Source organism: Cuculus canorus, chromosome 1 (genome assembly GCF_017976375.1).
Source record: "Cuculus canorus isolate bCucCan1 chromosome 1, bCucCan1.pri, whole genome shotgun sequence".
Classification (NCBI taxonomy): Eukaryota; Metazoa; Chordata; class Aves; order Cuculiformes; family Cuculidae; genus Cuculus; species Cuculus canorus.
This window is the reverse complement of record NC_071401.1, coordinates 25,193,250-25,215,395: the sequence shown is the minus strand read 5'-3', so window position 1 is coordinate 25,215,395 and position 22,146 is coordinate 25,193,250. Positions and strand designations below refer to the sequence as shown.

The 22,146-nt window shown below is 38.8% G+C and overlaps 2 protein-coding genes across 13 annotated transcripts in view; one reads left to right on the top strand and one right to left on the bottom strand.

Annotated features, from left to right (window-relative positions):
- NBEA (neurobeachin) overlaps positions 1 to 22,146 on the bottom strand; it is a 498,960-nt gene that overhangs the window by 124,447 nt on the left and 352,367 nt on the right. The window contains exon 1 of one of the 12 annotated variants that reach the window (XM_054056423.1): positions 17,923 to 18,174. The exons of the other annotated variants lie outside the window; for them this stretch is intronic. The gene's annotated coding sequence lies outside the window, so the exon portion shown is untranslated. Of the gene's footprint in view, positions 1 to 17,922; positions 18,175 to 22,146 lie in introns of those variants that run through there. 12 annotated transcript variants of the gene reach the window in all.
- Positions 19,097 to 21,242, top strand: MAB21L1 (mab-21 like 1). Its single transcript, XM_009568680.2, has one exon. It carries the CDS (start codon positions 19,303 to 19,305, stop codon positions 20,380 to 20,382), a length of 1,080 nt encoding a protein of 359 aa, XP_009566975.1. The 5' UTR covers positions 19,097 to 19,302; the 3' UTR covers positions 20,383 to 21,242.

Here is a 22,146-nt window from a genome sequence, read left to right as displayed (position 1 = left end):
AGAGAAAATACATTCCCATTTTGATAAAGAAGTTGTCAGAGCAAGTTTTTATTTCCTGTTACTTCCATCTGACACATCATATTAATATTTCACGGAGAATGGAGCATTTTAAATATGTAATTATTTATGGGTGTCCAAAGCCCTAAAGCCAGCTATTCCTGTCTAAATGTAAACAAAGATCTGATTGACTACAAACACCGACTACATTAAGCTCAATCACCATTTATTATGCACAGTTTACTATTGAAGCTAAATTCTCATCAAATGGGTTTCAAAAGACAGGTCAAAACTTTTTAAAATTATGTTTTAAGTGGCATTTCCTAAAATTTAAATTCAATGAACAATAATATATGTAGAGTTTTTGATCTGGCTTAAGTATTATCTAATAATGATGGTACTAAATAAAAAATCACTAGAAAGCTATAGCATCTGAAGACAACAAAAAAGGCTTACAGCAGAGATGCCATGAAACATTTAGCTGGTATTTTCCACACACTGATCCAGTGAAAAAGGGTAAGCTGTAAAAATGTGCTTCTGAGAGTTTCAAACCATATTGTACAGAAGTCACATCAAATTAATACTGAGGACCATTTAGAGCTTTTATTCTGAAAAGCTTTTGAAAAGGGATTAAACTATGAAAACTCGCATGATACTAAAGTACCTATTAATGGGTTTAGGGGGGGAGGAACAATAGAAGTGTTATTTTTAGATAAATCGTTACTTTGTATGTAGCAGCACAAAGCATTTGCTAAAGAGACACTGCAACAGTTCTCCAGCAATATCCCACATATCTAAACACTGATTAGCAGGAGAATTTTTCTTGTCATTAAGAACAATCTCACATTGAAAAGAGGGTCTTATGGTTTTCTCTTTAATTTCCAACAATTTCTATAAATAATTCATTAGGAAAATGTAGTCGTAGTCAAAAACTGCAAGTAAAACTGGTGTCGCTTTTAGAAGATTACTTGTTATTGCAGAAAATACAACTGCATGTTTGTAGTCTTCCATATGCACATCTGATCATCGAAAGCCTACTAACAAACTACTTGTATAAAAAATTTCAGACTGTACAATACACTTAACAAGCAGAAAAATTATGTTTTCAAAAAATAACAGGAAACAGCATGAGTAGTGAGAACAAGGGACTGAGGTAGTTGTCATCTCATCAAAAATAATGAATGCTCAAGAGATTTCTGACTTCATCTCTTCCCAGTCATTTGTCCGATAACAATAGGCTACCAGGAGAGAAAAGACTAGGCTCGGAGCGTTCTCTTCTTCCTCGGCTCAAGCTAGCACCTGTAACCTCCAAACAACTATGTACCAGCTGAAATCCACATGACAACAGCCCCAAAAGACAACTGGAAATGTTGTTCCTAGCCTGCTGTGCCTCCATTCAGCAACGGGATGCACCACATGGTGGATGACAGCTTTGTGTCTGCCCCATCTTGCAGCCTCCCTCCTCCCTAGACACACAGTCGTGCACACACAAAACAGTCTTATGGCTAATGATGCAAACATGAAGTGTAAAGTCTCCTTAATTTGACCCTTGTTAAACTCCTAATTGGATTGAGGCGGTCTCAGAGTGGAAAGCAACCCTGGATTATTCAAGAAAGCTTTTACAAAATGAAGACCAAATTACAAAAGGCTTCCACTCTGGCTGCAGGACACCACAAAGAACAGGCAATGAATTGCAGCTGTCACTTAAGTTAAAAATCTAATCAATTGCCTTTTTTTTAAACAGGTAACTTTTTGAACAGTTTCTTCATTGTGATACTCTTCAGAGTGCGCTTGACCCAAATTTAATAAGCTGCTATTAAAGCAGAAGAGCAGCTGTAGAGCAAACACTGTAGAATGATACCGTGCATTCAGGCTCTTAATGATTTTAAAATGACTACAACCATTGCTTCATTCAAGAGGAACAAAGCTCAGGGCTCTTTGCTCAACAATGTCTTAACACAAACTGTCTGAACAGACAGCATTCATTTGTCCTTCATGAACCCAAAAGGTCAGCTGCATTGCTGAGAACATCTCAACAGTTTAATTGTGTTTCTCCTGTAGGAAGACTGAGAGGAGAAACTTGGGGATTCCTTGTATATGAAAACTAGCCTTTTTTTTCTTCCAAGGAAATAAATATACAGCTTAAGTACAGAGACAAGGGGTGCATGATATGCAGACAGGTGTAAAACATGAAGTAATTATAGAAGCTCAAATTAGTTCCTAGGCCTGAGGCAAAAAAGAGAACAGTGCCTTGACAAAAGGGAATAGCAAATAAGGATAGCAAACAAAAAATGGCTTGAATGTGTAAATTAGCAAGAAAAATGAGACAGAAAAGCAGCTTTACTCTACTATTATTCACCACATGAGAACAGAGCAGCTGAACATGATCAAGAGGGCTTTGGAGGAGAGAGGCAGCCATCAACACCGAAACGAAGCCAAAGAGTGGCAGCTCCGCACTTTCTAGTCAGTCACTCATTATGTGGTGAAGTGCTCTTGAGAAGTGCCTCTTATACTTGACCTATCATATTACTTCTTCTGTAAACACATAATCCCTGCTTGTTAGGTGGTGTCAACACTAGCATTCATTCACTGTGGTAGTCCTTTTGTGTATAGACACTTTAGAAGTGCTGCCAAAACCAAAGAATTGACACCATAATAAAACAATTTGAATTTCAACCAGGTAAACAGATCCTATGTGCTTCTGTAAAATGTACTGTGCAGAGCATTACATCCACTTTCCCTTATTTGAGACAAAGCTCCTTTCTTATTACAAGACTATTTTCCTTGCATGTCTTTTTAGCCAGGATAGCAACCAAACACCTAATAATGTTCACAAATGAACACAGTTTAATAACAGGAATTATGGCCACTGCAAGTTATTTGCTTCATGCATATACAAAAAGAGTTTGCATATTTTTACTACCAGTCAGCTAAGCAGAAGACCAAAATCAAAACAAATTGTGTTTATGCAAAACTCCTCCTATGAGCAATCCATTATTCCCACGAAGGTCACACAAAAGCCATAAAATGGGTCAGCTTTTACACCAGAATTTCAACCACTCATACAGACATTTCATTCTTCAGTCTTTGTGGGGGCTTATGTCTGATTATTATAATTGGATATTTAGAACTTCCACTCAGAGATTATACTTCTTTTGCTCTTAAAGGCACAAATTCATACTTAAGAACACTTTTTTAACCAATTCAGGTACATAAATAATTGATGCTGTGCTTCTGCGTTAACATAGGTATTCTAGACAGAACACCACCCTAACATTTATGAAGTGCTCTGAACATTTTTGCAGCCTATATGACTAAAAAAGATAAATCAGTCTTTCATTCAAGGCTCAACAAAATGCCACTGAACTTTCTGATGTATCACCAACTATCATTGAAACACAACACAAGAATGGTAGTATTTGGTTAAAATGGCTATTTTTATAAATGGGTCCACAGATACACAAAATGAATGCTCAGATACATAGCACCCAACCTCTCACAGTTGAAGAGCTAAGTTAGCAGTGGGTATATCAAAAGGAGTAACATTACAGGACCAACACTGCAACAAGGTGATGTGATGCATTACTGCAACCCGGTCTTAAAAAAGAGCATATTATCGTGTTTCACCAATGTCATCATCTTCCTGCCCAGGATTGCCAAGATTTTTTTGTTAGTTGTTTCAGAGGCAGGAAGTCAAGCCTACACTCCTAACACACAAAAATTTTGCAGCTGAACGTTTTGTGTTCAGGCACTGAACTGAGCATTTCTGGGAAACCTTGACACCACCACTAACATTTGGCTCAGCTGCCTTACTTAGCAGGCAGCAACAGGCAGCTTGCCTACCATTTGATCTTGAAGTCATCTACCTGGAAGCAAGGACAGTGAAATGTTCCTACCTCTACTAGCCACTGCCATCTCATTCAAACACCTCTGATCAAATTCTCAGTGGCCTTAGCCAGCCTGAACAAACTCATATCAAATGGAAATCTAATTCTCACACCTTCTACCTATGCGTTTTAACTGTTGCTTCTCCCACTCCTAACCGTTAGACAGAACTTCCCACATCCCATCCTTTTAGAAATTTCATTTTATACTGGCTTTAAAAAGCAATCAGACACATAAGCTTTCTGTGTAATATAGTAGCAAGCATTATTTATTACAACCTTTTTACCTTTTCCACTACCTCTTCTATTTTTTTTCTCACAATTTCTTGCATTTGCCAAAATTAGACTGTAAAATCAGGCCTGAATCACATAATTTTTATTTCTCTGAGGCAACATGGAAATGTGTCACTCTATAAATATTAAACAAAACCAATAACAAATAATTTAGTCTTGTGAACAAAGGCCTCATAAGTCCCACGCATAGTAACATTAATTTAAGAACATGCAGTATGTATGTAATACAAGCAAGTTCAGCAGTTTGTGCTCCAAAAAGGTCTCATTCAGTCCTATTCATTAGGACTTAATCCAGAAGGTAAAGAAATACCAGCCAAGGTGTCAATATAGCTATCTACACTTCCAAAGACATGCTGTGAACCTCATTATATGTGTTTCCTCTCAACTTGTGGAATCTCTGTTGCCTCCCTCTTCTCAAACATGCCCTGTTTCCCATTCTAATAAAGCTTTCCTTTACTGTACATAGATTGCATAAGCCTCTGGAGAAGTGAACTTTTAGGGCAGCGAATGCTGGAAGGGCCACTGTTTTCACTGTCTGGGGCTCTGGAGAGCAGCTATTGGAGAACTACTTTATCTGCTTTCACAAAGCAATAGCTTCTGCCCACAAAAGCAGCAACTACATTAAGGCTGGCACAGTCCAAGCACAGCCAAGAGTAAGCCTGGGAAATGTTGGTGCTTTCCGGCATGATTCACAACATCAGAGTCTCCACGGGCCAATCATGGTTATATGCACTGGTAGAGACTCCTTAAAATCAGGGTTTCTTTTTAGTGTAGTATTTATCTTTATATGAAGAAAACTCTCAATTTTTCTGCTTTAATTCAAACTTCTTTAAGCAAAGAACTACTTCTTCCATCATGACTCTTCTCTGATTTCCTGCTGAGATTCCTTATATTGGTTTGTTAGGCTCCTCCTTTTGATGAAATAAATTTTACTAGAAGTTTTCAAACTAGATTTTCCTGAAAAGTTGTAATGTCTTCCATTTCAAATTCATTCTCTTTGATCTTTTGGCCCTCATCTTCAGCCCATCCAATCATTTTTTTTTCTAACCTAAGCACAGCATACTTTTTGGTTGTCTTCTTGTTTGTGGTTTATTTCTCTTATTTCACAAAGACGTACAAACTCAATTAAATTGGTTTAAAAATTGTAGGTTTAATTGAGTCACTATCATTTTGCCCGCACAACTGATCATCACATACAGTACCACAGGGTCAGTGCGAGGTTGAAGTTCAAATTCCTTATGCCTTCACTCAACTCAAACATGCCAGTGTTTCCTTTACAAGCAGTCCAACATGTCCACTGTGTGACTGCTCCGCACATATGGAATATGGCAAACACTCTTCCATCAACACTTTTTCAGAATTTCTAGAAAACAGATGGTCCAACTGGGCAGCCTGGCCCCACAAATCTGGAAGGCTACCAGGGAAAACGGAAGGGCATGGCTTACTAGCAGAAATGAAGTCTGCCACTAACACCAGTGAGCTGAATAAATAACAACTGACCCCCCAAAAAGCAACTCAGCCTCTTGGTTCCAATTTCTGCTAAATGGTTATCATTGCCGGTAACGAGCATTATTTTCCTACTAGTTTTCTAGAGAGTAATATAAAAGTGATTTTGCCTTTCCAGAACTAATAAGAAAATCATATGTAGTAATGCTAGCATGGCATAGCATACGTAAGCTTGTAGGTTCAAGCTGACTTAACATGTCATTTCTGTCACAAAATTCATGTAAAGTAGGAAAGGAATGAAAATGAATAAAAAGAATGCAGCTCACAGAAGAAAGGAAAGTAACACAGAGGGTGAAACTACAGCTCTCAGAAGGCCACGCACTACTCTGATGCCAACTCCTGCAGAGGCTGACTAACACGAGACGTGAGTTCATGCAACAAAAGTTTGGTCAGCACAAAAGAATCACGTGTAAGCTTCACTGACCCAACTACATCTGATGTAATTAGTGTCATCATTTTAGCTGGTGCTTGATTTGGACCATTAATCCTAAATATCTTATGAAAATTTTAAAATCATACAGAACAGATACATTGGCTAAACACACTCAGCAAAGAAAACTACACCCGACAACTGCAATATTTTAATAGCATGAAAACATAATCCCACAAAACTATTCTTTAAATGCGTGGCAATCTTTCTTCAAGGAAAACAACTGTTATTTTTTAAGCATTTTCTAATATACCAGTCATTGTGGTTTGTCATGGTCCTTTTACACAGAACAAACAAAAAACCCAGAAAACCTTACAAATTGTACAAAATCCTGGTTTTCACCTGTGAGGTGTATCCTTTTTTACATATTTCAATGATAAGTATGGGTTGTCAATTTAGTGAAACTCTTCCAATATATGGTATGGTAAGCAGATAATATATGCTTCATCCCCTAAGTCAAAACCTACCACAATTTTATTGCCAGCAAACTCAAACTCAGGTCAGATTTCATATCGCCAAAAATCATTGTGTAAAAATTGTATTCAGAACTTGCTTTTATATATGGAGGAAATCTAGAACAAAGCACAAAGCTAAACATTCTTACTGCCACAGTCCAAAACCAGATTCTGTTTATTTAAAACAGCTGAAGCAAAACAGCTACATTATAGGATCACAGAATGTTCTGAGTTGGAAGGTACCCAAAAGAATCATCGAGTCCAGCAACCCCAAAATTCACAACATAAAATACCCTGAAATTTTGTTTCATTTACTCTTTTTTACCAGTGAAAGTACTGGTTTTGAAAAATGCTACTAATACTATAAGCTTGACTACTGGGACCAATTAGGGCACAGGGAAACTCCAGGGCTGCTAGTGACCACATCCTCTTGCTTAACATGCTAAGGAATGTCATCGTATACAATTCACTCCTGAGAACTAGTGTTATCTTCTCAGCCATCATGCTGCTAATGTTATCTTGAGGAAACTCTACGTTGCTTTCACAGAAAAAAAAAAAAAAAAAAAAAAATCATAAATTCATTCTCAGTAAAACTATTTTTCTATTCATGCAGCCAGTAGGAAGGATCCAAACTGTATTTTCTAAGCAGTTGTTTTCCAATCTTCTATAAGGATTTTTATGAAATGTGTACCAAAATAAGTATTTATTTCTCTTCTCCCATTCCTACAAGCAGGAATAAACTAAGAAGTCTAAAAATAGACTTGACTTTTAAAGTCTATTTTTCCCATGAAGGAAAACTTTGTTCAAGCACTGACAAAAAGAAGATGCAGAAGTCTTTCAAATCCGAATACAGAGTTAGAGGGTGAAGATAGGAGAAGCTGATATAACTGAAGACAGGTATAATTGAAGACTATTATTACTGAACACTGATGCTGAGATACTTGTAAAAACATCCAGACTGCTTGGATATGTGCGAATCTGGTAGATGAAGTGACAGACCCTGCAGCTTCTGTGTGCCCCATTACTTCATGACTTCAGTGGTATGTCAGTGTCTTGGAAAAAAGATTTTTAAAACCATTCTGGCAAACAAATGTATGAGTACTTCTTGCATAGAAGATGAGTCCCACTAGTGTCAGTGGATTTACTTGCCTGAGACAGTGGCAAGTCAAGACAAATTAGAGTAAGAATGATACATCTAAGGTTAAATAAAGGTTGACACCCTGGCTTCAGTAATGATTTCTTTTTTCGTTGCTTTCTGAAACCTGTAAATCTACAAGGTATTTCCTTCCCAACTTTTAAATTCATCTTTCCACAAAATATAATCAGTTATCAGAACTCAATTTGTATAATAAAATCTGGTTTGCTATAAAGGGAACCTAATCTTAACTTATGGGGTTTGGAGGAACTCTGAGACATTTAATAGTGGTACATCTAAGTGGGTTACTGCAAGTCTGGGAAAAGTAAATGACTACACGAGAGTTAAAGTCAATAAGTCATAATAAAGTCGATAACTCTAAAGCTACACATCCCATTTATAATTTCAGTTCGTCCCTATATTTTTAAACAGATGTACCCAGCCAATATCTTTGTAATTATTCTGTGGTACACTGAATAGCAAATTTTCTCAGATGGACTCAGTACCACATGCTCCCATACACGTCCAAAGTAGAAAGCACAATATAACCATTTCACAGAACTCTCAGGAATCAGACAGGAGCAGAATAAATCACTCTGCGAACAAGCTGTGTACCAGGCTTCATTAGTTATAATTACCCCCAAAATATGCTCAGCAGAATGCACACGTGTCATCTGGGAGTGACACACAATAGAGTGGGCAACTTATAAACTCCTCCAAGCACAGAAAGAGTCCATAAAACAACTGGCTTGTGCATTTGGATTCATGTGATAACACCTCCTATTGCATAAGCCACCAGATGACACAGATGGGGCAAATCCAGACAAGGAACATTTCTTTTGTATAAGCATTGGACTTCATTTGATGCCTATTCAACTAACAAGCTGAGAAAGCTGAGAATAAAACACTAGATCTTTGTCTTTTTTATTTCCCAGATTGTGCTACACTTGCTTGGAATAATGAAACATATTTAGTTTTAAATACTTAGAACACAATGACTTAAAGAAAAAAACAAAGCAAAACAAAACAGGATGTTAAATCTAACATACTTACTCACAGGCAAAAACACTCTTCCCCAAACTTTCAAAGGAAATATTTCTGATTTAATATTAAACATCTCTCTTTCATACATCCTGTTACCAAAAGAGGTAAGTCCTGACTGAAGCTCTTTGAGAACGCACATACCAGCTATCAGATCTAGTCTTTTTTGGAAAAAAGCGTATTAATTAACATTATGTTCATATATCAAATTACCTTTCTTTTAACGATTACTACAAAACCAACCACAGTACAACTACTGCAACATTGATCTCACCTTAACTTTGCTCTGTAAAATTGCTCATCTCTTTCTTCCTCCTCTACTTTCTGCCAATCATAATAATTATTTTCTGTCTGGGACATTCCAACCTCACACCAAACGCACATTTTTTTCCTCCTATTCTTGTTATTTACTTGATTGCATCCATATACCACAGTATTCCTGGTCTTCTCATTAAATGCCTTTCCACATATTTTTTTGCGGTTTTCTATTACTGCCTACTGCTATGGTTTGCTCATGTGGAAATATCGGAGGTAAGTACTTGTTTATTGTATTAAACTTATGCTTTACTCAGAAAGAAACTGTTATTCATCCATGGCTCACTGTACAGCCTGATTTAGTGGCAAATATAATGTGCAAATTAAACATATTCATAAATATAATATAAACACGGAAAAGTATACTTTTGGATGTTACATGAATAGGCTAACGCATATGTACATATATTGATATGAAAGCCCATGTGTCTATTTACGTCTGTACTCAAGTGTGTAAACACATACAAATAGAACCACATAAAAACTCACATACACCTATGTGTACACACTCAAAAAGCACTCTGCACCTTCACATGGTAAATATGGTGCTTACACTGCGTTATGTTTCTGACATGCTGTTAAAGAACTTTGTAATATCCTCACATCTGTTAGCTACCTCTGAAACAACGCAGAAAGTAACTCCAAAATTCTGACTGAAGGATATATTAAATTAGTAACTTAACATTAACCACAACCCTGAGTTCTGTGAAACTGCTCATATCCATGAAGGAAATACTTTATTTTTGTCAGGTAGACTCTAAGGTTCATAGATTTAGAGTGGTTAACATAAAGTGGCACGGAGAGAACCAAGTATATCCCCAATATGTAAGATCAATTAAGGTCTTTTATAAATAGGATCAGTTAACCTGTGATCTGTCACATCTGTGCATCAGTAACATTATGTGGATGTAAGTAAGGACAGGATTTTGCCCACTTGGCCCCATTTCTGTGTAGTGCAACCAAGAGGTCAGCTTCAGTATTCGTACATTCAATGCTGGCAAACTCCACACAGTGCTCACAGGCACAGTGGCAGCAATTTCCTGTTTTTAAAACATCAGAGAGGCATGAACAATTTGTGAATTTGAGCTGCTATGGTATTATTTGAAGTCACTGCCACCTTCTTTTCTTTTTTTTTTTTCTTTTTTTTTAAAGAAACAGATATTGAAAGTATCCTAGCTAATAATTTCATTCTGACACTTGAGTTTAAAAGGTTAAGTTACTATCTGAAGAAAGGTAATCTGACTGCCTTTCATAGCAGCCTGCAAGCTCTGCAATCTGCATAGAGAGGGGCATTTGTCATCATTAGCTGAGCAGTGACAGCTGGCACCTAGGGTGTCCCAGATTCAAGAAGTGGCAAAGGCACTCTTTTACCTTAAGTCGCTATTAAGTATAGCATGCTTCATAAGGAGCAATATTTTCTTTTTGTTATACAGCATGAAATAACAGCAGTGGATGCATCTGTATTTTCTTTGGCATGGAGAAGAGGCTGATGTACAATTAGCAGTTGCCTTTAGACAACAAGACACCAGCTTTATTATAAGGGCAAATATCCAATTCATGTCACTTGAAAATAACTACCAGTGGCTCAAAATTAGGGCAGTATATTTTCCTTCAAAGATATTTCAGACTGATCGATATATAAATTTTATTTAGGGACATGACAAATCATGACTATAAGACAGTTTTTAACTAGAGGTATACTGTCACTTCAAGCTAGGAATGCCTAATTACTTAAAACAGACAGGTTATTAGATATAGGGAAAAAAATAGTCCGACACTGGCACATAAGCTAATGTAGTGCATTAATGCTTTAAGAGAATACCTGATGGAGCACTATTTTCATAGCAGCGTTAGAAATTTAACGTATATTCTTAGAGTGCATTTAACAACTAAGTTTGCCACAATTTTTTTAGAACAGTTCCATGAGATTTTGCAAACATATTCAGAGTGTATTTAATAAATGAAATGTGTTAAAAGATCATGAAGTAATTTTCATACTATCATCAATTATTTAATCTATGAAAGACTGAAGAAATTATTTATAAACGTTAGAAGACCGTGATTTGTTTAGTTTTATAGAAACAAAACACAAAGCTAAAAATTAGTATGCCTTGACATTAAAAACAATCAAACAATTTTTTTTTTAAAAATGAAGAATAAAATCATTTCACCAGAGTCCCTCAAATTTGAAAACATAAACCATAATGCTACATTTTGCATTATTATGTAAACTAGTTTTTCACAAATAAAACTAATTTTTGTGTTAATGTAAAATCTATGCAAATACATGCAGTCATTTATCAGGGAAGCTGACAAGCATTCCATATTGGAGAGGGAAAATGAAACTGCCTCAAGAATAGAGGCAATTAATTATTTCTGTATTTTCTCTTCTTCTGTCTTGAGGCACAAAAGTTATCCATCCAGTTAAAACAGCAAATGAAATAAAGAGATTTTTTTTTTTATTTAAACACATATGGCTTTTGCCTGCAATACTGATCACCACAAGGTCTACAGATGCCCGTGGCTAAATTGTACACTGGCAGACGCACACAAGGGAAAACTGTGTTAATGCAGCGTGGTGAACAAAACAAATGAAGAACTGAATTTTGGGGGGTGGGGAACTGAGGTCTTCTTTTACCCCATCAAGATATGCAGTTTGTCTATCAAGAGTGGATTAGGTTAGCTATAAATTTAACCTGAAAAGTTTTTCCTCACCCTCTATGTCAAAAATATGAATAGTATGCGTAGAAGGAAAATATTCACACAAATCCACACAATTTTATAAGGTACAGATTATAAATAATGGGTTTGCCAAGATAAATTACTATATTATTTAATCTTTACAATTAAGGACTAATAATACATAACGAATGTACTCACAGAATATAATGAGAAAACTGTTGTCCAACATACTTGCTGTCATTTTTTACCTACTTAAAGACACGATCTCCTGAAGTGTAGCTGAAGATTGCAAACATTATGGCACAACCTAGCATACATGATATAATCTTGTGTGCTTCAGAGCGCTAGTACAAGTTCTGCATTGTTTAATTGTTCCATTTCATAAGGTTATTTAAAAAAAAAAAAAACACCAAAAAAAAAAGAACATGTAGCCAAAATTAGCCATATCATTCCTGTAACTAATTTGAAGAAGAAAACAAGCAATGGAGATCATAAAAAAATCACTGAAAATGAGGCAGAGTCACATTGATTTCTCTCTTAATGGGCCTCTACACACTGCAGAACTTTAAAATTACCACTGCAATGACCAAATAAAAAATGGTAAAGAATATATTTACAGTCCATTTTTGATATGTCATGGATTGACATGTATTTTGAGTATGTCATGCAACAGAAATAAATCCATCCCACTAAAAGCACCGAGGATTAAAAAAAAAATTGCCCTGGAAGTTTCCTTTTATTTTAGAAAGCAATTATTCTGCAACAACTGAAACTATAAATAAAAAAAGATTCAGACACATGAAGTAATACAGAGATCACCTTCAGCTCACCGAAAACGAACGAGACCTAAGACAGAATATTGTCGCCACCCTGATACACCATAATCTTTTTTCTTCTTTTCAATACAACTAATATGTCATAAACAATAACATGCCCAAATGGAAAATATGTTCCTAATATTAAGAAAAATCTAAAATAATATTTCTTTAAGATAAACGTATTTCCATAAGTCTCTAATATTTCTCTTTCAGTGATTATATCGGAGATTTATGACATTACGTGTTACTTCTGTAGTTTTGCTCATTCCACTGACAGTGGCCTTATGCTACAAAGGACTCAGTTTGGTACATTCTGTCCAACTGCTGGGCTGAAAAAATGGTAGGAAGGATGGTAGGTGATCCAGGTTAAATTTTGAAACCCAAATAAGAGAAGAACTAGAGTAATTTGCAGCCCTTAATAAGAGACTCAATTCTCTCCCAGATAAAATGTTATGCTTTGCAATGACAATGTTTCACCAGTTAAGAAAAAAATGTTCAGAGTGGTGGTGCAAAAATCAATACATTTTAAAGGCCAAAAGGTCAAAGCATCAAGTTTTTCCTCAACAGATCTCTTCCATTCTTCCTTAAATAATAAGTTGGTTGACATGTTTATACTACAGTAATAGCCAGGACATCTTTAGGAACAATGAATAAGTGTTTTTAGCAAGTCGGTTACTCATATTTAAGACTGTTAAAAGATTCTGTACCCTTGGGATTATAGAAATAGTCCTGAATATGCAAAAGTACAATTTTGAAATTTTTGAAAGCATAATCTTTCACTCATTACTCTGAATAACCTCACCCTCCTTGTAAAGACATTACAGCAGATAAGGGAGTGTATTTTTGTGGGAGCATGTCCATCAAAACATGGACAAAACAGCACAGTGCTTTCTTAAGAAGTTAATTCAACCTTATTGCTAAAACCATGACATTAATAGAGAAGTTCTGCTTGACAGAAGACTAGATATTTGGGCCAAAAATATATTTCCTCACCAACATATGCATTTGATGCATTCGATATTTTAAAAGCACACTGTATTTCATCCTGTTCAAAAGTTAACCTCCAAGTGTTATCCTGCTTTGGCCCTGATCCTGCAAATAACTGTCCATGCACTCAGCTGTGAGCCCAAAGAAGCCCATAATCTCACCAGAACCAGACGAATGTTTCGCTAACCGTGTGTGCATTAGCAGGATCAGAGCCTTCACAAGGTTCAATGAAATGTATTAATCACTTACACCAACTCACTCAACTCCTCCCTTCACCGTTATTTGGAAAGAAAATATCAAAGAGCTATACAGTACCTTAAAAAATAGAAGTCTACATTGAAATATGTCAGGCATGTCTTTTTATAGCTAAATCAAGATAAAGTGAGTTACACTGCTAATATACCATACCCGTGCTATTGAAAGGGGAGAGGATAAGTTTTGTTTTCACTTGGATGGACTTAACATGCCCGAAGTCTTGGCAGCATGAAAACTAGCAATAAACATATAATGTGAGAAAAGGCACATGAAAAGATGGTGTTTACTAATAAATTTATGTCGGCCAGTGTTCAAAGATGTTAAGCAATACATTCTCTGGTGATTTCAACAGCTCTAGCAGGTATCTACAAGATTATATAGTTTAGTTTGCTTTTGCTAGTCAATATGAAACTGGTTTACGCAAGAACACTAGTCACAAAAATAAGTATGTTCAAGACATACCACCCTCCCACTTTGACTGGGCTAGAATGATGTTCGGTTACGCTAAAAACGTAGCACGAACAAGCTGAGTGATGCCATAATTTATATAATGATCCATTTCAAATGCTCCCACACTTCATTTCTATCTAATGCTTTCTAATACTCTACTCCTCTCCAGACAACATATTTCAGGGCTAGAAGTTACCAAGGGGAATGGTTAGCACCGATGTGAAGTCTTCGGAAGCTGCTCATCTAACATATACAGCTTTATTTTCAAGGTCAATGTTGAATATTTTCAGTCATTTAATCATATACAGCATGAGAGAGTAATGAGAGTTCTGCAGTGTTGGATGACCCACTACAGATGTAGTAGATTAAAAGGCGCTAATCCCCACTGATTCCACACTCCTCTCGTAATTCAGCAGAAAACAGCATTCTCCAAACAAGCGATATTTAAAAAAAAAAAAAAAAAAAAAAAAAAGAAAGCATACTGGAATGCTTAAATAAAACTCTGCACTTTAAGGAATGTCTAGCTTTGGAGAAGCTGATGGAGAAGTGAACCAAATGAATAATTCAAGGCATTTTTTCCCTGCTTGAATGTTTCTGCAGTTCTAGCTAAAATTACAGTTGTGTCTGCTCCATGTTTACTTTTGAGATGTGACATCTTAAAGAAAACAAATCAATTATTGCTTTTTTCCTCTCAACAGATTATAGATTAGAGGAATTTAAAGCATTAACAGTTCAGCCATATGACCCAGGATGACCAAGTCCCACACTAATGCAAACTCTTTTCACATTTTTTTTATTTGTAATGAGAATACACACCCATATTAAGTTTAGTACTGATGAATGCTGCGTGCTGCAAAAGGGAGCTATATCACATTTTTTTAAAAAATAAATATGCAGAACACCGTAGGTAACAAGAAAAATGTTCGCATGCCTAATTATGCAGAAACTTATATCTAAAACAATGAAAGGTATAACATCATTAAAATTGAACTTCTGCAAACATTATAGCAACTTACATTTAAACTTAACTTTTTATGTGTTCTTTAAATTTGATAGTGTAGTCAAAAAGAAAACTCCAAATAATAATATAAATTGCAGGTACCATCAACTGCTATCACACAAAGAAATGATGCTGCCTATTTTATATAATCTGACACTTAAAGCAAACATGGCACAAATATCTGTCTTTAGTTTTCCTACTTGAAAAAAAGTTAATTTATTGTTGCTGGCAGGATGATATGGATGAAATAACCAGGATGAATTGAAGGGGGAAGGGGAGAAAGAGGAGCCAAGAAATCAGATACATTCAATGAGCCTTCAAACTCACTTCAGCAGTAGGGATAAATAATTTAATCAACTCAGCTTCATTTTTCTCCCCAGCTCCCTAGCGCAATAGGCAGATATTAAAAAATAAAACTTTAAAATTCATGAGCAGTTGCGTGTGGAAGAACTATCACTATATACTAAGAAATATAAAGCGATATAAATGCAAGTACTTCTTGTGTATAGTATCTACACATGCATTGCAGCTCACACTTTCCACCATATGAAAAGGAACTATTGCTGAAATTTATATACAGCGACTTCACTTTTTTTGTTGCGCTTGGGGGGGGGGGTTTGTTTGTTTTTTCAAAATGGCCTTTTTGGGGACGTGGTCAAGTACCTGCAGTCAAAGATTTTCAATACCATTTGGCATTTTGGCTAATGTGAGCACTACACGACAAGGCACTGTAGTTTGAAAGATTTGAAATGACAAGCAGCGTTCAACAAATGCTGCTATAGTACCCCCTAATTACGGGAAAATATCTAGAAAACAGTTATTTGGTAAAAATCACCAATATCATATGGTACCATTATCATGACAAATGATCAATCATAATTTTAATGAGGTGATTTTAATCTCAGTTTTCCACAGCAACTCAATATATATAAAAATAAGACATAGTGATGAAAAGGTGTTCCTTCCTTCTATAATTTATGAAGGACACATTAATAATTATAGAGAAAAACTAACTGCAGCATGTGGTCAGAAGCTTCAAAAATATTCATATTTTATATCACATATAGTCAGATAGATAATAATTTTCGGAATCTAAACAGAACCATCGACTTATTGTCACGTTAAACGTTCGGATCGCCTTAGCAGTTATATTTCAGAGGCCGATCGGTGCCAGCGATGCCTAAATCCACAGATTTTCAAACTAAGAAATGTTTATTGGGTATACGTGAAATGAAATGACGTAGTGAAGTTAACAGCAACCTTTGGTGTTGAATACCACCCAGCCAAGGCTAAGGCTGGTATTTCCATAGCCACCAAGATCCAGTAAATCCCTGTGGGCTGCACTACTTGATATCATGGGTTAATCTTAGCGTTATAGACTGAAAGCTCCGATTTAGGATATAAGACGTATTTTTACATTTAAATGAATCCGGCCACTTTATGAAAACTGAAGACTATTGACAGCTGAAAGGTACAACCTATCGCCTTTCGCCTTTGGAAACTGGATTTACCGAGCTAAAACCCGTGGGGCAAGAATAAACACCTCCTCGCCCGATGCCTTTCACGCGGCTCCGGTGCAGCCGCAGGGACGGGAGCTGCCCCGGTGCCCCCAGCACAGCAAAGGGGTGACCAGAGGAGGGACAACCTTTTGTCCGCCCGCTTTAACTTTCGTTTTATACACGGAACCTGACGGGGAAGGGGCTCTTTCTTATTTAAATAGCAAAGAAGCCGCCCCCGCCGAGGCAGGCGCCGGCACCGAGCGGGGCATCCCCCGCCCCAGGCGGCGCTGGGGAGGCGCCGGGGAACCGCCCGGAGCTGGGAGAAAAGCCGCGAGGAAACGAGCTCCTCTTCTGCTCCAACGGCCCAGAAAGCGGCCGCCCCTCCGGTGTCGTGCGGGAAGAGGGAAAAGCTGCTTCGGGGCGACCTGTCTGTCGCAGTTTCTCAGCGAGACCCCCCCCAACGTAGCCTTACCCCGGGCTCATAAGAGGCAGAAAATTATGATTCCCGCAGCAGCTCGCTCCTAAGGAGCGACACGGGATGCTCCCGCAGGAACGCGGGACCCTGCGAGCCAAGGGCAAAGCCAGAAATCCTTCGCTACGTGCAATAAACTTGGTCGCATTAACACGCTGAATAAACGTCGTGAAGTGTTCTTTGCGTTACAACATCTCCTTGGGGATGGTTGTGCCCGTGACAGTTACTTCTAAGAATTAGCAATCGGACAGTAGATTAAAGATTCCAAGCGATTAAAAGCTTTGCTGATGGGATTTGTGTTTCTTAAAAAAAATAAAATAATTCTGGGTTGTTCGGAAGCGACGCTCAGTGAATGCGACAAAAGAGTTTGCTACTTCAGTTTATTTGCAAGTAAAGGTCCTGATTACTAACACTTAAGGTACCGAAGGAGAAATTTGCTAATTACACATCACACACACAACCCCCCGACTGTCAGATGAGTAGCGTGCCAGCATGTTTGCAGTCGCTAGCGTCCCTCCCGTGTGCGCTTTTACTCAGCGCAGCTTGCTAGCGGAGCTGGCTATACCATAAACCGCCCAGGTCTGAAATTGATAGATACTTCTAGAGCGCCTCAAAAAGCAGCTGAACATCCACTCTTCACAATATACTACAGCGCTAGACGGAACAGAAAAACCAAGCTAAGAATTGGCAAATGAGATTTACCGTTCATGTCTGCTACTTGATTTCTGGAGGGAACGTGAAAAAGACCTGACAGATACGTTTAGCCATTGATTCTCCCGTCATAAGGTACAAATACAAAAAGCAAGGCAGAGACAATGCCGAAATGCATTAAAGCTCGAAATCGATTAGAGCCCGTCGGATGATCTTTTAAAACAATACAAACTGCGGACTTTTGCGTAATATTTTATTCCAAAGGGCACTAAGTTTGCCGTGAATCTGCTGTCTTGTTCACTGGCCGGTTCATGAGAGAAAAAAAAAAGAAAAGAAAAAAGAGGAAAAAAAAAGAAAAAAAGAGAAGAAAAAAAACCTCAAACTTCTCTCTTGCAGTTACAGACAACTATCAGGAGGAAAAGACAGCATGATGTGACGCCAAGTGTGAGTTAATGAATTGACGCCTGTGCTCCTGCAGGAGCGAGCCCGGTCTGTAGCTCCCTAGTTGATGGATGCCCACTAATACACCTGCATTCCCGTTTCGGCCGTCGGGAGGCACGCAGGGATTCAGCGCGGAGCAGCACAGTTTTGCCAAGTCCTTTCGAAACGTCAATACCCTTCAAGTTACACCCAAAGGAGAGCGATTTCTCTTGATTTCCGAGAGTACAGATGACCGGGGAGGTTTGTCTGCCAGTAACCTTCTACCTTTCTATATGTGCCTGCGTGCGTGTGTGTGTGTGTTTCTGTGTATACATATCTATCTCCTCGAGAGGGATTAATTAGCCGGGTTTGAGCTGAAAGAGGCTGCAGTGACGAGCCCAGTGGCGATTGGCCGCCCGCCTGCCTGGCCCTGCCTTTATAATTTCCACACGAGTGCATCTGGGCTCTTATACAAACCAAGAGCCAGCTTCTTCTGACATATACACACACACGGCACTTCTTTTCCACCATCTGATTAACCACCCTGCACACACACGGTGATTACTACGGGAAAACATAAATAAATACGAAGAGGTTTTATTATTTTGACTACTGGAAGCCTCGCTGTGTCTCAGTGCAACTTTTGTTTTTCTTGCTGCTGGGGAAGGTGCAGCTCTCGATGCTTTCCTCTCACTCACGGACCCTTTAAAAAAAGGGGGAGGAAAAAAAATATCGCCCCCTCCAGTCCCCCGCCCGCTCCCCCCACCTTCCCCCCCCTTCCCCCCCCCCCCCCCCCCCCCCCGGCACACACACTTCAAGACGGCTGATCTAAAAAAGCAGGAAGAGAGCATCTGAGGAGCAGCAGCCCCAGCGCGTTTTGGAAAACATTTGTTACATTTCAGAGTGCGGCAGCCCGTTTCTCCTCTGAAGTTGGCTCCAGCCTTAGCAGCCGCATTGGATCCCACAGCCTATTGCGAGACTCCGGTTTACAATCCGGATCTCTGCCCCAACATGATCGCGGCCCAGGCCAAGCTGGTGTATCATCTGAATAAATACTACAACGAGAAATGCCAAGCCAGGAAAGCTGCCATCGCCAAAACAATCCGAGAAGTCTGCAAAGTGGTGTCGGATGTGCTGAAGGAGGTGGAGGTGCAGGAGCCTCGCTTCATCAGCTCCTTGAACGAGATGGACAATCGCTACGAGGGGCTGGAAGTCATCTCTCCCACGGAGTTTGAAGTCGTGCTGTATCTGAACCAAATGGGGGTTTTCAACTTCGTGGACGACGGCTCCTTGCCGGGCTGCGCTGTGTTAAAGTTAAGCGACGGGCGCAAGAGGAGCATGTCCCTCTGGGTGGAGTTCATCACGGCGTCTGGCTACCTCTCCGCTCGCAAAATCCGGTCCAGATTTCAGACTCTGGTGGCTCAAGCCGTGGATAAATGCAGTTACAGAGACGTGGTAAAGATGGTGGCGGACACCAGCGAGGTGAAGCTGAGGATCAGGGACAGGTACGTGGTGCAGATCACCCCGGCGTTCAAGTGCACGGGGATCTGGCCGCGGAGCGCTGCGCACTGGCCGCTGCCCCACATCCCCTGGCCGGGACCCAACAGGGTGGCGGAGGTCAAGGCGGAAGGCTTCAACCTCTTGTCCAAGGAGTGCCACTCGCTGGCCGGCAAGCAGAGCTCGGCCGAGAGCGATGCCTGGGTGCTGCAGTTCGCGGAAGCCGAGAACAGACTGCAGATGGGCGGCTGCAGGAAGAAATGCCTCTCCATCCTCAAAACCTTACGGGACCGCCACCTGGAGCTGCCGGGACAGCCCCTGAATAATTATCACATGAAGACTCTGGTTTCATACGAATGCGAAAAGCATCCCCGCGAGTCGGACTGGGACGAGTCGTGCCTGGGGGACCGGCTCAACGGGATTTTACTGCAGCTCATCTCCTGCCTCCAGTGCAGGAGGTGCCCGCATTACTTCTTGCCCAATTTAGACCTCTTTCAGGGCAAACCTCACTCGGCCCTGGAAAACGCGGCTAAACAAACGTGGCGACTGGCTAGGGAAATACTTACCAACCCGAAAAGTTTGGAGAAACTTTAGAGGGGAACTATAAAACCGGCCCGACCAAGAAATCTGTTTATTCCCCGATGAAGTTCAAGCTGCCTGTTCGAAAAGTCAAATCTTTCCACTTGACAATGCAAATAATATTCTCTTTTAAAAAGGAATATAGCTTAGGCTCTTCAAAAAGAAAAACAAATCAGAACAGCAAGTATCGTTCTTCTAATCTTCGCCACAGTTTTGCGGTTCCCCGGGGTGGGGGTGGGGGGTAAAAAGAAAAAAAAAAAAAAAAGAAAGAAAAAATATTATCCGGAAAAAAAATTGGCCGTAATTAAACATGATTGTGACTGTTCTGCCTAGAAACGCTACCAACGGATTATAAGAAAACCTGGTATTTTTATGTAAACCCTCTGTGAGTAAAAGCTATTTGGATATGCCACCTGAACAAACCCTAATGTACCTTTTAATTTGTATCAAATATTGTGATCTCACATTGTCTTTGAAATTGTGGATGTTGGTGTTTTGTGATTTGGTGAACAGAAGTTAAATTGCCATTTTGGATACTTCAAGGACATTTTCTGCTAAAGAGAAGATACCATTTAAGAAGGTAGATTTTATCATGGTACTTTTGTTAATTGTCTTATGAAGTGTCTGAACTTAACAAGTTTACATTTTTTCGTTTCATATATATTGCTTGTTCTATTTCTAACATTCCATAAATATACTTGAAATGTTATTTAAATATATTCGAAAGAAATTTGGATTCTGCTTATATAATAACGCTTGAATATTGGAATTATATATTTGAAAATGCACTTGAAATACACTGGATAATTACCTTTTGTGGTTTAGATTTTAATTTCTGTTGCTGATTTATTTAATTACAAGCTAATAAATGAAGTAAAATGCATATGGGTAAGTGTTTCAATACGGGATCAAGTTTTCTACTTGAAAAAAAACAGAGGCAGCTATGTTTCGCGAATTTTGCTTTTCTATTGATAGTTGCTTAAATCATGCAAAGCAGAAAACTTAAGGGCAGCTGCCCGATTTTTGCATTTCGAGTAGGTTTGTAGAACAGGGAAATATTGGTGGTACAAACACATTAGAATCTAGCTCCGGATGATCATCAGCAACTGTCAGACACCGATGTAGTTATTAATGCAGTAACACTTTTTTAGCCGTCAGAAATGAAATCAGTTTTTGAAATGTTTACTATATGGCGCTGATGTGTTTCTGCTCTGTTTTGAACAAAGCTAAGGAAACACACCATATCCCTGGAGCAGTGAGTGTACCGAGCAAGCAGGGAGCCTGACGAAACTAGCATTTTGGCACAAGTAGTAATAAAGAAGAAAATAAAATTTATAGGTGAAAGGTTTAAGCCGGCACCAATAAAACGAACAACAATATTACTTCTGACCTACAAATCCGTTATGAATGTGATAGAATTGCCAGCTGCACTCCCAGAAATCAAGCCCCTGCTCTCCCAGGGCATTCAGAGGGAATAACATGCGCGTGCCTACAAAACTACAAGAGACCCCAAATTGCCTCTCCTTACTGCATTACCTGGTCCTTCCAACTAAGCATTTCTTTAAAGCGGTTTTAAGATCAAAACGCCAGATAACAACGCGGATCTTGTACCCTAACAGTCAACAAGTGCTGAAAGAGGCTGATCGCCTGTGTAGCACCCACCAGAAACCCTTCCCAGTGAGTGCACTTTAACGAAACCGTTAGATCCGGCGATTGTGGCTTTTCACCCCCCTCCCCCAGTACTGCAAAGAAAGTTCCGAGTTTGAGAAATCATTCGTC

Coding starts and splice junctions, on each gene's coding strand:
- MAB21L1 (XM_009568680.2), top strand. CDS start 19,303: ATGATCGCGGCCCAGGCCAAGCTGGTGTATCATCTGAATAAATACTAC.